Below are 12,700 nucleotides of genomic sequence, written 5' to 3'. Positions count from 1 at the left end.
TTTGTTCTTTGGGTTCATGGTCTTCAGTTCTCCGAACATCCTTCGGATTGAATTTACCCTAGACCAATTTATAAGTTTTCTCCTTCCTGCTTTTGCACCAAAAGTGAGGAGCCCGTGGTCCACGGGAGGGTGTATAGGCAGAGGGGAGGGGTTACACTTTTTTTTAAAAGTGTAATACTTTGTGTGGCCTCCGGAGGCAGAAGCTATACACCCAATTGTCTGGGTCTCCCAATAGGATCTAGAAGAAAAGGAATTTACGGTAAGTAAACAAAATTCCCTTTATATAATACATATATATATATATTACACACATATATACATACATATATATATATATTACACACATATATACATATATATACACATATATGTATGTGTGTGTGTGTGTATGTATGTATGTATGTATATATATATATATATATATGTGTGTGTGTGTGTGTGTGTGTATGTATGTATGTATGTATATATATATATATATATATGTATGTATGTAATGTATGTGTATATATATATATATATTTTCTCGTGAGTAAATAGTCCAAAAGCATGAAAAAGAAAAAAAAAATGGCCTGACTAAAATTGCGTTACGTGTGTCACTTGTGATACTAGTTTTAGGCGCTAATGAATTTTGTGCTAATTGTATTTATCAATTCTATTGCAGCCTAAATCATCTTGGTCTGGTTCTTCTGGTTCTGCATTACTTTGTAGAGTTTCTTTTCCACATTTCTCGCCTTTTTTACTTCAGTAATGAGAAGTATCAGAAAGGGTAAGTATTTTCTGAGTGCTGCTTGACTGTTCAGAAATCCACAATTTGCTCCACCTGCTCACTAACGTTAGTCATGGCACAACACAGTGGCATCATGTCAGAATTCTGTGTTGTCTAAAGTATTAAGCTATTGGGTAACACTAGAATATAGAATTAGACTTTGCTCACACTATAATTTACCTGCCTATATCCTATTGGAGCTACAGAATGTAACACCAGTGTCCACTTTTAATCTGATGCTTCCAGAAGGAAAGTCCATGTGTAAGTCCCATCTGTAGTGTTTACCGGTGTCGTTTCTTCCCGTGCACAGGTTTACGCTCTGGGCCATCCTGTTTGTTCTCGGCCGCCTTCTCACGCTTATCCTCTCAGTTCTCACTGTTGGATTTGGACTTGCTCGTGCTGAGAATCAGGTTTTGGACATAAGTTCTGGAAACTTCAACATTCTGGCAATAAGGTACATATGGGTGTAAAAATTGCCTCATTGAGGAGACCACGGTGCAGACTGATCTGAAGAATAGGTGCTCTGCTGTTACTGTTACCCATTTCCAATATCACACTGTCATTTACAGATCTGCCTCAGATAATGTTGGCTAAAACGTTAATTGATCTTGACACGATCTGAAACTGGATCCTGGATTACTGGAACGTCTTGTTATTCAAGTGAAAGTTTTACATACTTAAAGGGAATCTGGCATGCCCAAGAATGCTATTAACCTGTATATATATGGTTAATCTAGAGGTTTACAGTGTTAGGAAGGTGTCCAACTACAGTACTAAAAGTGCAGTAACTGGGGGGAAAAAAAAGAGCTGTTTCTTCTGGGAGCCACCAGCTTTCAGTTATACAGGTGTGTTTGGAACAATTACTGTCAACGCTCATGACACTGACAGCTGGGTATGAACTGTAGATCTGGCTGTCAGTCAGTACCGGGGTGTAGTTACAGCAGCCATTTTCAGTCCTGTGAATGGTAACTGTAGCTGCGCTGGCACACATGCATGACTGAAAGCTGGCAGCTTCCAGGAGAAATAAAGTTTATTTTCTCCTGTTTACCACACTTTCAGCACAGCAATCGGACATCTTCCTAATGTTATTAACCTGCAAATTAACCCTATATGAGTAGGCTAAGGGCAGGGTCACAAGACACTGAGATAATCAGGTTATTTTAATGACTCTGTGCACAAAGTTTGAGCCTAGTTTCAGATGGTGTGATTTTATTTCTCTCGGATGAGGGAATTGTAGCACACTGTGAGGAGAAGATGAAGAGCATAATTTCTCAATTGTCAGTGGAAATCGGACAGCACTTTTATGTTACCTATGTGCAGTCTGATGTTTTCCACACACCCATAGACTTGTACGGGCATTGTTCAACTGACTGGTCACATTGCAGCGTGCTGCAAATTATTATTTTTTTTTCTCATGCTGAATCAGCATAAAAAAAACATTGAACACTGCTCTATTACAATATAATTGGTCCAATTGCGATCTGATTTTTTTAAAATAAAAAAAAATTGAAAGAACTTATGCACTTAATATGGTGGTGTGAACGAGCCCTAATAGCGTTATCGGACCTCTTTTAGCTCAGTGTTCCACTTTCAGTATTTCCCCATTGGATCCCGTCTTCAGCTCTACCTGAAAATACTTTTGCCTAAATAAAAAAACCTTGTACCGTGGATAGCAACAAGCTGTTATGCCTCCTGATGTATTGGATGTTGAGGTGAACTGCGCTCCGTAGAGTGTGATGTAACTGCGTTCTTACGCTTCCTCCTCTATCTGCTCCAGAGTCAGCGTGCTGGCATCTATCTGCATAACTCAGGCGTTTATGATGTGGAAGTTCATCAATTTCCAGCTGAGACGATGGAGAGAACATTCATCTCCACAGCCTTCTCAAAGAAGGAGACCTGTTACTTCTAAAGGCAAATCGTCACGAAAGGAAAAAGGTGAGAACTGCACGTCCTGTGACTAGCTGCAGGGAATGTGTGACCCCAAGGTATAAAAGATCAGTCACAGGAATTCCCAAAAACCATCCTCCAGTAATGGAGAAGCAGATATTTAATAATTTCAAATACCCCTTCCCCGTGTCCTTTTCTTACATGGGTTGTCTGTACATGTGATTCACTGCCATTTTATAGCTGGATTTACCCTGGTTGACTATTGTGAACGTTCCTGGGAATGCTGGTATGCCTACAAACAGACTAACAGGACAATGTGCTTCTGAGAACAATTTTGTTTTGGGAAAACAGTAATGGTCTGTGCACTGTATATAACTGCAACATAATGTTTGCAAGAAGATTCTGAATCCAACAGTGTATAACATAGGTTACTGGCTGCAGCCGTTCTCACACAGTCAAGGAATTGAGTTTTAAGCATGTATCTGAGCCCAGGAAGCTGACCTGCCCACACCAGGCTCTCAAGTAGAGATTGACACCTCCAGAGTCAATGCACAATACTCTGCCCTGCACCTGAGTATCTAGTCCTGCAATGTTAAGGTACCGTCACACATAACAAGATCGCTAGCGAGATCGGAGCTGAGTCACGGTTTCTATGACGCAGTAGCGATCCCGTTAGCGATCTCGTTATGTGTGACATCTACCAGCGACCAGGCCATTTTCTTCAAAGGCGATGTCCTGCTGGGCAGGACATCGCTGTGTTTGACACTGTGTGACAGGGTCACAGTGACTGCTAAGATAGTTATACAGGTCGCAACTGCGACCTGTATTGTTCCGCATCGTTGGTAAGGTGTGACTGTGTGACATCTCACCAGCGACTTACCAGCGATCCCTATCAGGTCGCATCGTTTTCGGGATCGCTGGTAAGTGGTTGTGTGTGACTGGGCCTTTAATCACAAGGAAATAAAGCCATTAGTTTAAGTTTAGTTTAAGTAAACAACTACACCTATATATATATATATATATATATATATATATATATATATATATATATATATATATATATATATATATATATATATATATATATATATATATATATATATATATATATATATATATATATATATATATATATATATATATATATACATACACATATATACACACATATATACACACACACATATATACACACACACATATATACACACATATATACACACACACATATATACACACACACATATATACACACATATATACACACACACATATATACACACATACACACGAAGTACATTTGCTTTTTGTTTTTTAACCCTTACATAGCAAAAAACAGCTGACAGATTCTCTTTTAAAGGACAGCTGATTGGCAATATGTAACTAATCGGTGGTGTGTAATGCAACACGTCAAGGTGGTGTAACCTAACTGCATGTTTTTGGCCCAGTTGTTTCTTTAGCAATGCATACGTCATGCCTCTAGGGTTAGGGTCATGTACGGTCTCCTTCTGTACTGTACGTATTGCAGAAAATGAGGAGAGTGCATGTATCTGTCCCCTATAACTTGACTTTTCGTGGATATACGAAGAATTAGATACCTTCAGCTATCCAGGAATGTTTATTTAAAGGTATCCTATCACCAAATTTGGTAACTATAAGTTGCAGCCACCATGTGTGAGTCCTTTTATACAGCATGCCAGAATACTGTATTTAAAGGAGTTGTCTGACATTAGCTTAACAAAAATTTTTGAGTTTCTGTGCTGTATTGTCATATAAATCACACCTACATTATTTTTTGTTTTCTAACTTTTGTTCCTCTTGAATTATCCCTTTATTCTCTGCAGCTTCTTGTTTACATTCAGATCCAGCAAACTGACCACTTCCTGTGCAAAACCTCAGTCAGAGCTGTCACCGCCCACCCCAGTGTCCAGCCTCGCCCCCTGCCCGCCCCCTGCACACACATTCCCTGTCAGTATTCTTCCCCAGCACCTGACCTGGTATCACTACAGCATTGCAAATAACAGCCCCACATCGGGCTCTACACCGCACACATATGGTTCTGCACCGCACACGCACACATATGGCTCTGCACGCGCACACATATGGCTCTGTACCGCACGCGCACACATATGGCTCTGCACCGCACACGCACACACATGGCTCTGCACACACACACATATGGCTCTGCACCGCACACGCACACATATGGCTCTGCACCGCACACGCACACATATGGCTCTGCACCGCACACGCACACATATGGCTCTGCACCGCACACGCACACATGGCTCTGCATCGCACACGCGCACATATGGCTCTGCACCGCACACGCGCACATATGGCTCTGCACCGCACACGCGCACATATGGCTCTGCACCGCACATGCGCACATATGGCTCTGCACCGCACATGCGCACATATGGCTCTGCACCGCACATGCGCACATATGGCTCTGCACCGCACATGCACACATATGGCTCTGCACCGCACATGCACACATATGGCTCTGCACCGCACATGCACACATATGGCTCTGCACCGCACATGCACACATATGGCTCTGCACCGCACATGCACACATATGGCTCTGCACCGCACACACATGGCTCTGCACACGCACACATATGGCTCTGCACCGCACACGCACACATATGGCTTTGCACCGCACACATATGGCCCTGCACCGCACACGCACACATATGGCTCTGCATCGCACACATATGTCTCTGTACCGCACACGCACACATATGTCTCTGTACCGCACACGCACACATATGGCTCTGCATCGCACACATATGTCTCTGTACCGCACACGCACACATATGTCTCTGTACCGCACACGCACACATATGGCTCTGCACCGCACACACACACATGGCTCTGCACACGCACACATATGGCTCTACACACGCCCCCCCCATAGGAAACACATGTAGGGAGTACATACTCACCCGTCCTCGGTCCCCGCCGCTCCTGCACGTTCGCACACTGTCTGTGCTCTGGACATATCAGCACAGTAGTGACGTCACCGCTGTGCTGAAGAGAGCACAGACAGCGGGAGGGACAGTGATGAGAAGCAGCGCTGCGCTGCTTCTCATCAGCACTTTCAAATGTACCGGCATCGGTGATCTGTGATGCTGGTACATTTGAATGTGCGATCCTGAGCAGGGGGCCCGGTGCTGGAGCTGACACCACGGCAGCCGCCCCCAGGTCACGGACCCCACAGCAGTGCAGGGGGAGATTACTGGAGAGTAAAAGAGGTGCTGGGGAATGTGTGGGAGGGTGCAGGGAAGGGGGCGGGGCTCATCACACTGTAGACACCCAGCAGGGAGGCGACATGCTGTTTCCACATTTGCATGTCAACATGGTCCTGCCCATGTTGACATGAAATGACCGGAAGCAGCAAAATCGCGGCAGGAGCGGTCACATGACCGCTCTGAGCCAGGGGAGAGGGGCTGACAGCAGGGCAGGTAAGTGGTCTCTATCTACTTACCTGCCCCAATGTAGCCCAATAGGGAAATAAAAAAAAATGTCAAAGAAGCCGGATAACCCCTTTAAGAGCCCAGGTTGCGCTGTAGAACGTAAAAATCACTCTTATAATACCTATGGGGCGCAGCGGTTTGGTCCGATGGGTGTTGCTACTTCTCCTGTTCGGCGCCTCCTCCTGTGGCCGTTCTCCTCCCCCCTCCCCCCTCCTCCCTCCTCCCTCTTCCCATCCGAGTATGGATAACTTGTCGTACTTCATCCACACAGGCCGGCATTGCGGTTCTCCGCAGGCACACTTTGATCTGCCATGCTCAGGGCAGATCAGAGTAATACAATGCACAGGCACGCGAGGAAAGGCTAAAGACCGCATGTGCACTATAATACTGTGCAGGACCTCAATGCTGTCCTGTGTGGATGACGTAGGACACGTCATCCATACTCTGCTGGGTAGATGGAGGATGGTGATCCCGCAGAAAGGAAGCGCCGGATCAGAGAGCGACACCCATCGGGACCGATCACTAGGTGAGAGCGGCCTGGACTCTTATATATAACATTCTGGAATACTTTATATAAGAAGCTCAGTGGTGGTGGCCGCAGCTTATAGTCGCCAAATCTGGTGACAGGTTCCCTTTAACAAGTATTTCAATCTCGACCATTTTTGATATCCTGTGGTCTGGCATAAGTCCACCAATGAGGACCTGCATCCATCTCGTTGATGGCATGCTGATTTTAAGAGAGGAAGTTTTTAAATTATATACAGTTCTCCCCCAACACAGTGATGCCTCGGGGCCTGGTTCGCCATGCAGATGTAGCTTCCATTGGCGAGATTTGCATCTACTATACATTTTTGGCATATCTTGTGGATATGTTATAAGTGTACTAGATGGGAATATTTGCTTAATGTTTCCAGTTTAGGTGCAGTTGTTGAGTATTGTAAATACATAAATACAGAATCTGCTTTTAAAGATGGACACTTTCCCCCCATTTTATTTTTCAGAGAATGGAGTCAACGGAACAGTAACCTCTAACGGAGCAGATTCCCCTCGCAGCCGTAAAGAAAAATCCTCCTAAACTTAGAAAATGAAAATAATTTTCAATCGATGTACTCTGCTCCCAAAGAGAAGTTGCCTTGTGCTGTCCCGAGCCCCGCAGCACTAGAAATCTTACTGTTACAGCAGATAATGCAAAGGGTTTCCAAAAAATAGAATGCCACGGTCTCCAGACTGTAAAGGTTGTTTTTTTTTTTTTTTCTTCATTTTAATTTACTTTTATTTTTTTTAGCATTTTCTTCAATGCTATACCTGTCACAATCAGAACAAAGAATGAAAAAGTGGGCTGAATCTCAAAGTAAAGAGAAAAAAAATTGGCTTTACCTGCTTTGCACTGGTCAGAAAAAAAGCCATCAGCTCCCTTGTCCTGCCAGACACAAACCAAGCAAAGGAGACCAAGCCAAATCTACAATCAGTACTCCTTTTTAATGACAATGAGAAGTGATGTGGGGGAAAGAAGTGCAAAAGCGGATTCATTTTGACATACTGCAAGTCTTGCTAATATTCCCTATCCCATTGTACAGTTCCAGCATCCTACTCTTTTGATATGCCAACTGAAATGTTTAAAAGATGTAAATGCTGTGATAAATGTATTTTCACTTCAGTTTTTTATAAGCCAACTTTTTTTTCTTATTTGATTAAAAATAAACAAAATAAAAAAATTGAATTGTGATTAGGCTAATGTGTGTTTTGTTGGTTTTTTTTTTTTTTTTTTTTTATAAATCAGTAGTACATGATATATCTAATATATTATATTATATATTTAGTAATTTCCCCGTGTTTCCCCGAAAGTAGGACCCCCCCCCCCCCCGAAAGTAAGACGGGGGGGGGGGTCCTTCAATGTAAGGCCTCCCCCGAATGTAAGGCAGGGTTGGGGGGCCGCTGTGAAATGTAAGGCCCTTACCTTTGGGCCGCCGCTGTCCCCCATTGGGTCCCCAGGCTCCAGAGGTGTCCTCAGGTGCAGCTGGGCGGGTCCAGCGCTCATGGGGTTAACTCGCCGTGTTAACCCCGCAATCCGCCCAGCTCAACAGATCATTGGCCGCCCCTGCTCCTCACGTCACCGCCGGCCCCCGGCTCGAGCGCTGATTGGCCCAGCAGCTCGGGCTGTAATTGGCCGCCCCAGCCCCATGTCACCGCTGTTTCCCTGCTGATTGGCACAGCGTTCCCTGCAGCACAGGCCTTCCGCACCCACAGCCGCACCGCAGAGGAAAACGTCCAGCATTTAAAAACCAAGTAGGGAAACATGTACTGTATAGGGTATGGGGCTGTGTGCAGTGGGATACGGCACTGTTATGGGGTATGGGGCTGTGTGCAGTGGGATACGGCACTGTTATGGGGTATGGGGCTGTGTGCAGTGGGATACGGCACTGTTTTTTTTCTTTCGGCTAATGTAAGACCTCCCCCGAAAGTAAGACAGGGTGGGACTTTTTGGGGTAAAATTAATGTAAGACAGGGTCTTACTTTCGGGGAAACACGGTAGTATGTAGGGTACATTTTTTTTTTTTTTGTGCTTTCTGGCGTTCTTCAAATGTCCAGACGTCATTAGTATCGGCTACTATTCTGTGTGTGTGTGTATATGTGTGTTTGTGTGTGTATTGTCGTGGAAACCTTTCTATACAAAAAAAGCTATAGGAGAAAGACAAATGGTCTCACACGTTTGCCAGTGTTAACTAAAACAAGTTGGTCGATCGATCGGAGAACAAGGACACACACAGCCAATTGTGTCAGTGTGCTAGGCTTGTCTGAATCTCAGATGCCCAAGACACTAGTTTTATTACTGTCACAAAGAAAGGGGCATGACCTAATAGATTACCTTAAATGGGTATATAGGTTGACCATAACAAGATCGTAAATTATGGATCCTGCTGCATTCCTAAAAGTCTAGTTTTGTCCAGTTTTCTGGACATTCATTAACAAAGACATTTCAGACAAAAGCATCTTTATAACAAAGAGTACACCCTGTGTTATTGCTTTTATGAATAACACTTATGAAGCTAATATAAAAGTACAAAATTATCAAAGATATATAGATATATAAATTGCTTAAATGATAATCTAACTTAATATAAAATATTAACCATAACAATTCCTCCCTTTTTATTATTTACAGACAATTTATCCACCAGCTATATCCCCATGCTGTGACAGCATGGAGGGGCCAACCCCGTTCACCGATAGATATCTTGTTTGTAAACTTCATCATATATGTTTACCAAGGGAGCACTTTGATGTTTTGCAGATGTGTTAACTGACGGACTGTGATGTTTGATCTTACGAGTCTCTTTACATAATGTTGTCACAACAAATATACCAATTCTTGCAGCTACATACACTAATAGTACCAACATTCCCATCTGTAGGATGCCTTGCAGAATGCCCATCAGCCACCCACCTATACCCTTAAACCAATTAGCGGGATTAAGAAATGAAAAAGTATTGTTCCACCAAGAGTCCTTGTTTTCATGGTGTTCCTGTAACCATTTATCTGTAACCATGGGCTCTCCACCCACCCCGCAATTTGGATCGGAACCACATGGCTGCTGGTGAGGTTTCCTCCATTATAGTAGACGGAATCAAAAGTCTCTTCGTGGAAACAGCTATAGTTGAAAACCTCATATGGAGTCAGAGGCACTGCGAGATATGGCATAGAATTAGAGGCTATTGGGCTATGAGTGCATATCCAGCAGTTCTTAGGGCGGTCTCCAGAGTCCATGTCTCGGAGCAAGACTTGGTGATGCTTTATCAGTTTATTATCCCAGTCCTCTTTTAGCTCCTCATTGAGAGACCAGGCAAGGGACACAATTGACATCAGCATGGTCCAGAGGGGCAGGGTCATCATTTCTGCTTTTACCAGGGTTCAGGATCTTTTTGCAGTGGCTCGCATGGATCCAAGTGTCTTTGCCTTCGAGCTTGACAGAAGTGGCAGTGGTCAGTATCACTTGAAATGGCTCACTGTATCTAGGTTCCAGTGGTCTCCTTATGTGTCTCTTGACCACAACCCAGTCTCCTGGTGCCAGTGTGTGTGTGCCACGTATACAGTTGGGGTCTGGGATGGAGGAGAGAACACGTTTATGAGTGACATTCAAATGTTTATGCAACTCAAGGACATACTCAGTGAGAGTACCATATGAAGCCTGCAATTGCTGTGGAAAATACAGTCCTGTCTTAGGAACACCACCAAACAGTATTTCATATGGGGACAGCTTCTCTATACCCCTTGGGGCAGTTCGCACTGAAAACAATGCGATGGGCAAACAATCTACCCAGGACAAGTGTGTTTCCTCCATGCACTTCTGGATTTTTAATTTAAGGGTACCGTTAAGGCGTTCCACCTTCCCACTACTTTGTGGGTGATAGGGAACATGGAAAGCCTGTTCTATCTGCAAAGTAGCCATGATCTGTTTCATTAATTCCCCAGTGAAGTGAGTACCCCTGTCACTTTCTATGGTTTCGGGAACCCCATATCTGCAAACCACCTCACTTAACTTCTTGGCAGTAGTTTTTGTATTTGCTTTGGATACTGCCCAAGCTTCCGGCCACCCAGAGAAAAGATCAATGCATACCAGGGCATATTCATAAGTACCCACCTTAGGTAGCTGTATGTAGTCCACCTGCAGTCTCTGAAACGGGTAATCTGGTTTTGGTGTGCATTTCTGTGGGACTCGAATAGGCCTACCGGGGTTATGTTTTGCACAAACAAGACATCCCTGAACATACTTTGCAGCCGCATTCGGGAATCCTGGGGCACACCAGTTTTGTAACACTACTGCACACATCACACCCTTTGAATTATGCACCGGGGAATGTGCAAGGGCAGCCATCATGGGGAACAGGCAGCGTGGGAGGCAAATCCGGGTGTTTACCTGCCATACCCCTGACTCTGACCGTACAGCGCCCACTTTGACCCACGCATTCTGTTCGTTTGAGGGGGCCTGGGTCTGGAAGACCTGCAACAGTTCACGATCAACGGCCACTGGGGCCGGTACGGTGCCAGCCTCCTTTGCTGTAAGGGGGCACCCCGCACTCATGGTCACTAAGCTCCCTGAGAGGGCTATGTCTGTTATGGCCAGTATGTCTGTCAGAGGTAGTCTTGCTGCTTCTTTAGCCGCCTTGTCGGCCAGTGCATTCCCTACTGCAAGGGGAGTTTGTTCCCGTGTGTGTGCCGATACTTTGACTATGGCTGCCCTTCGGGGAAGGGTGAGTGCTGTCAGTAGCTGCTCTACCGCCTGCGCATTCTTTATGGGTTTGCCAGCAGAGGTCAGGAAATTACGGCTTTGCCAAATGGCGCCAAAGTCGTGTGCTACCCCAAAAGCATATTGTGAGTCAGAAAATACATTAATCTCCTTACCTCTTCCCAGATTGCACGCTGCAGAGAGTGCTTTCAGCTCAGCCTCTTGCGCAGAACTGCTGGAGGGGAGTGGTTCTTTTATTACTGCCTTACCATCGTGGACTACTGCATACCCGGTGATGAACCGTCCTTGATCATTGTCCCAAGCTCTGGAACCATCTACAAAATACTCAGCTGAGGGGTTAGTGAGTGGTACATCAGTGATATTTGCCAAGCCCTTTGTTTCTGCTTCCATCAATGCCTGACAGTTATGTTCATGTGTCATGTCTACCTTAGCTTCCACGTCTTGGCTCACAGTCTCTCCCTTTTCCCCATCCTGAACTTTTCCTCCCTTTTCTAAATCCACTGGTAATAGTGTGGCTGGATTTAGAACATTACAACGTTTGATAACAATATGAGGGGGTGTGAGAAGAGATACTTCATATTTTGTCAGTCTGGATACTGACAGATGGCGGGTCTGAGCCTGTTGGAGTATTTCAGATACAGCATGAGGAACCTGAATTGTGAGAGTGTTGCCTAAGGCTGGTTTCACACTACGTCTTTTTAACATCCGTTGAAAACGTTATTTTAGCGGAAGTACGGATCCAGTGCAAATGCGTTTTCATTTCAATGCATTTGCAATGGACTCGCGTTAACATCCGTTCACCTGCGTTTGCCTGCGTTATAGTGCGGATCCGGTGACTTGCAGTTTTTTAACATGTTTCAAAAACGCTACTTGTAGCGTTTTTGAGCTGCGTCAAAATACTGCAAGTCACCGGATCCTGACTAAACAGCATGCAAACGCAGGTGAACGCTGGCGTGCTGATAGACAGGATCCTGCTTTTGTACTGAGCATGCCCAGAAAGTACTGAGCATGCCCAGAACCAGTCTCGCGTGATCTGTCTATCTCTCTACTCCCTCCCTCACCCTCTCTCTCTCTATCTCTGTCTTTCCCCCTTCCTCCCCTTCCTCTCTCTCCCACCTGAGAGCTGCGGACACTCGTAACCAAGGTAAATATCGGGTAACCACTTCTCTTAGTTACCCGATGTTTACGTTGGTTACGCGTGCAGGCAGCCCTGCTCCTAGCAGCTGCAGACACTCGTAACCAAGATAAATATCGGGTATCCAAGGCCGATGTTTACCTTGGTTACCAGCGTCTGCAGCTGTCAGAAGCCTCCTCCCAGT

The 12,700-nt window shown here is 44.9% G+C and overlaps 1 protein-coding gene across 1 annotated transcript in view; it reads left to right on the top strand.

The window, feature by feature from the left end:
• The window catches only part of TRAM1 (translocation associated membrane protein 1), a 56,090-nt gene extending 48,220 nt beyond the window's left edge, over positions 1–7,870 (top strand). Inside the window, exons 8-11 of the mRNA XM_075316316.1 lie at positions 662–766; positions 1,077–1,220; positions 2,544–2,701; positions 7,137–7,870. Of these exons, the coding sequence (XP_075172431.1) occupies positions 662–766; positions 1,077–1,220; positions 2,544–2,701; positions 7,137–7,210 (481 nt within the window). The 3' untranslated portion in view covers positions 7,211–7,870. The remainder of the gene's footprint in view (positions 1–661; positions 767–1,076; positions 1,221–2,543; positions 2,702–7,136) is intronic.
• The last annotated feature ends 4,830 nt before the right edge of the window (positions 7,871–12,700 follow it).

The sequence above is a fragment of the Anomaloglossus baeobatrachus genome, chromosome 6 (genome assembly GCF_048569485.1).
Source record: "Anomaloglossus baeobatrachus isolate aAnoBae1 chromosome 6, aAnoBae1.hap1, whole genome shotgun sequence".
Taxonomy (NCBI): Eukaryota; Metazoa; Chordata; class Amphibia; order Anura; family Aromobatidae; genus Anomaloglossus; species Anomaloglossus baeobatrachus.
This window is presented reverse-complemented; position numbering and strand designations above follow the sequence as displayed.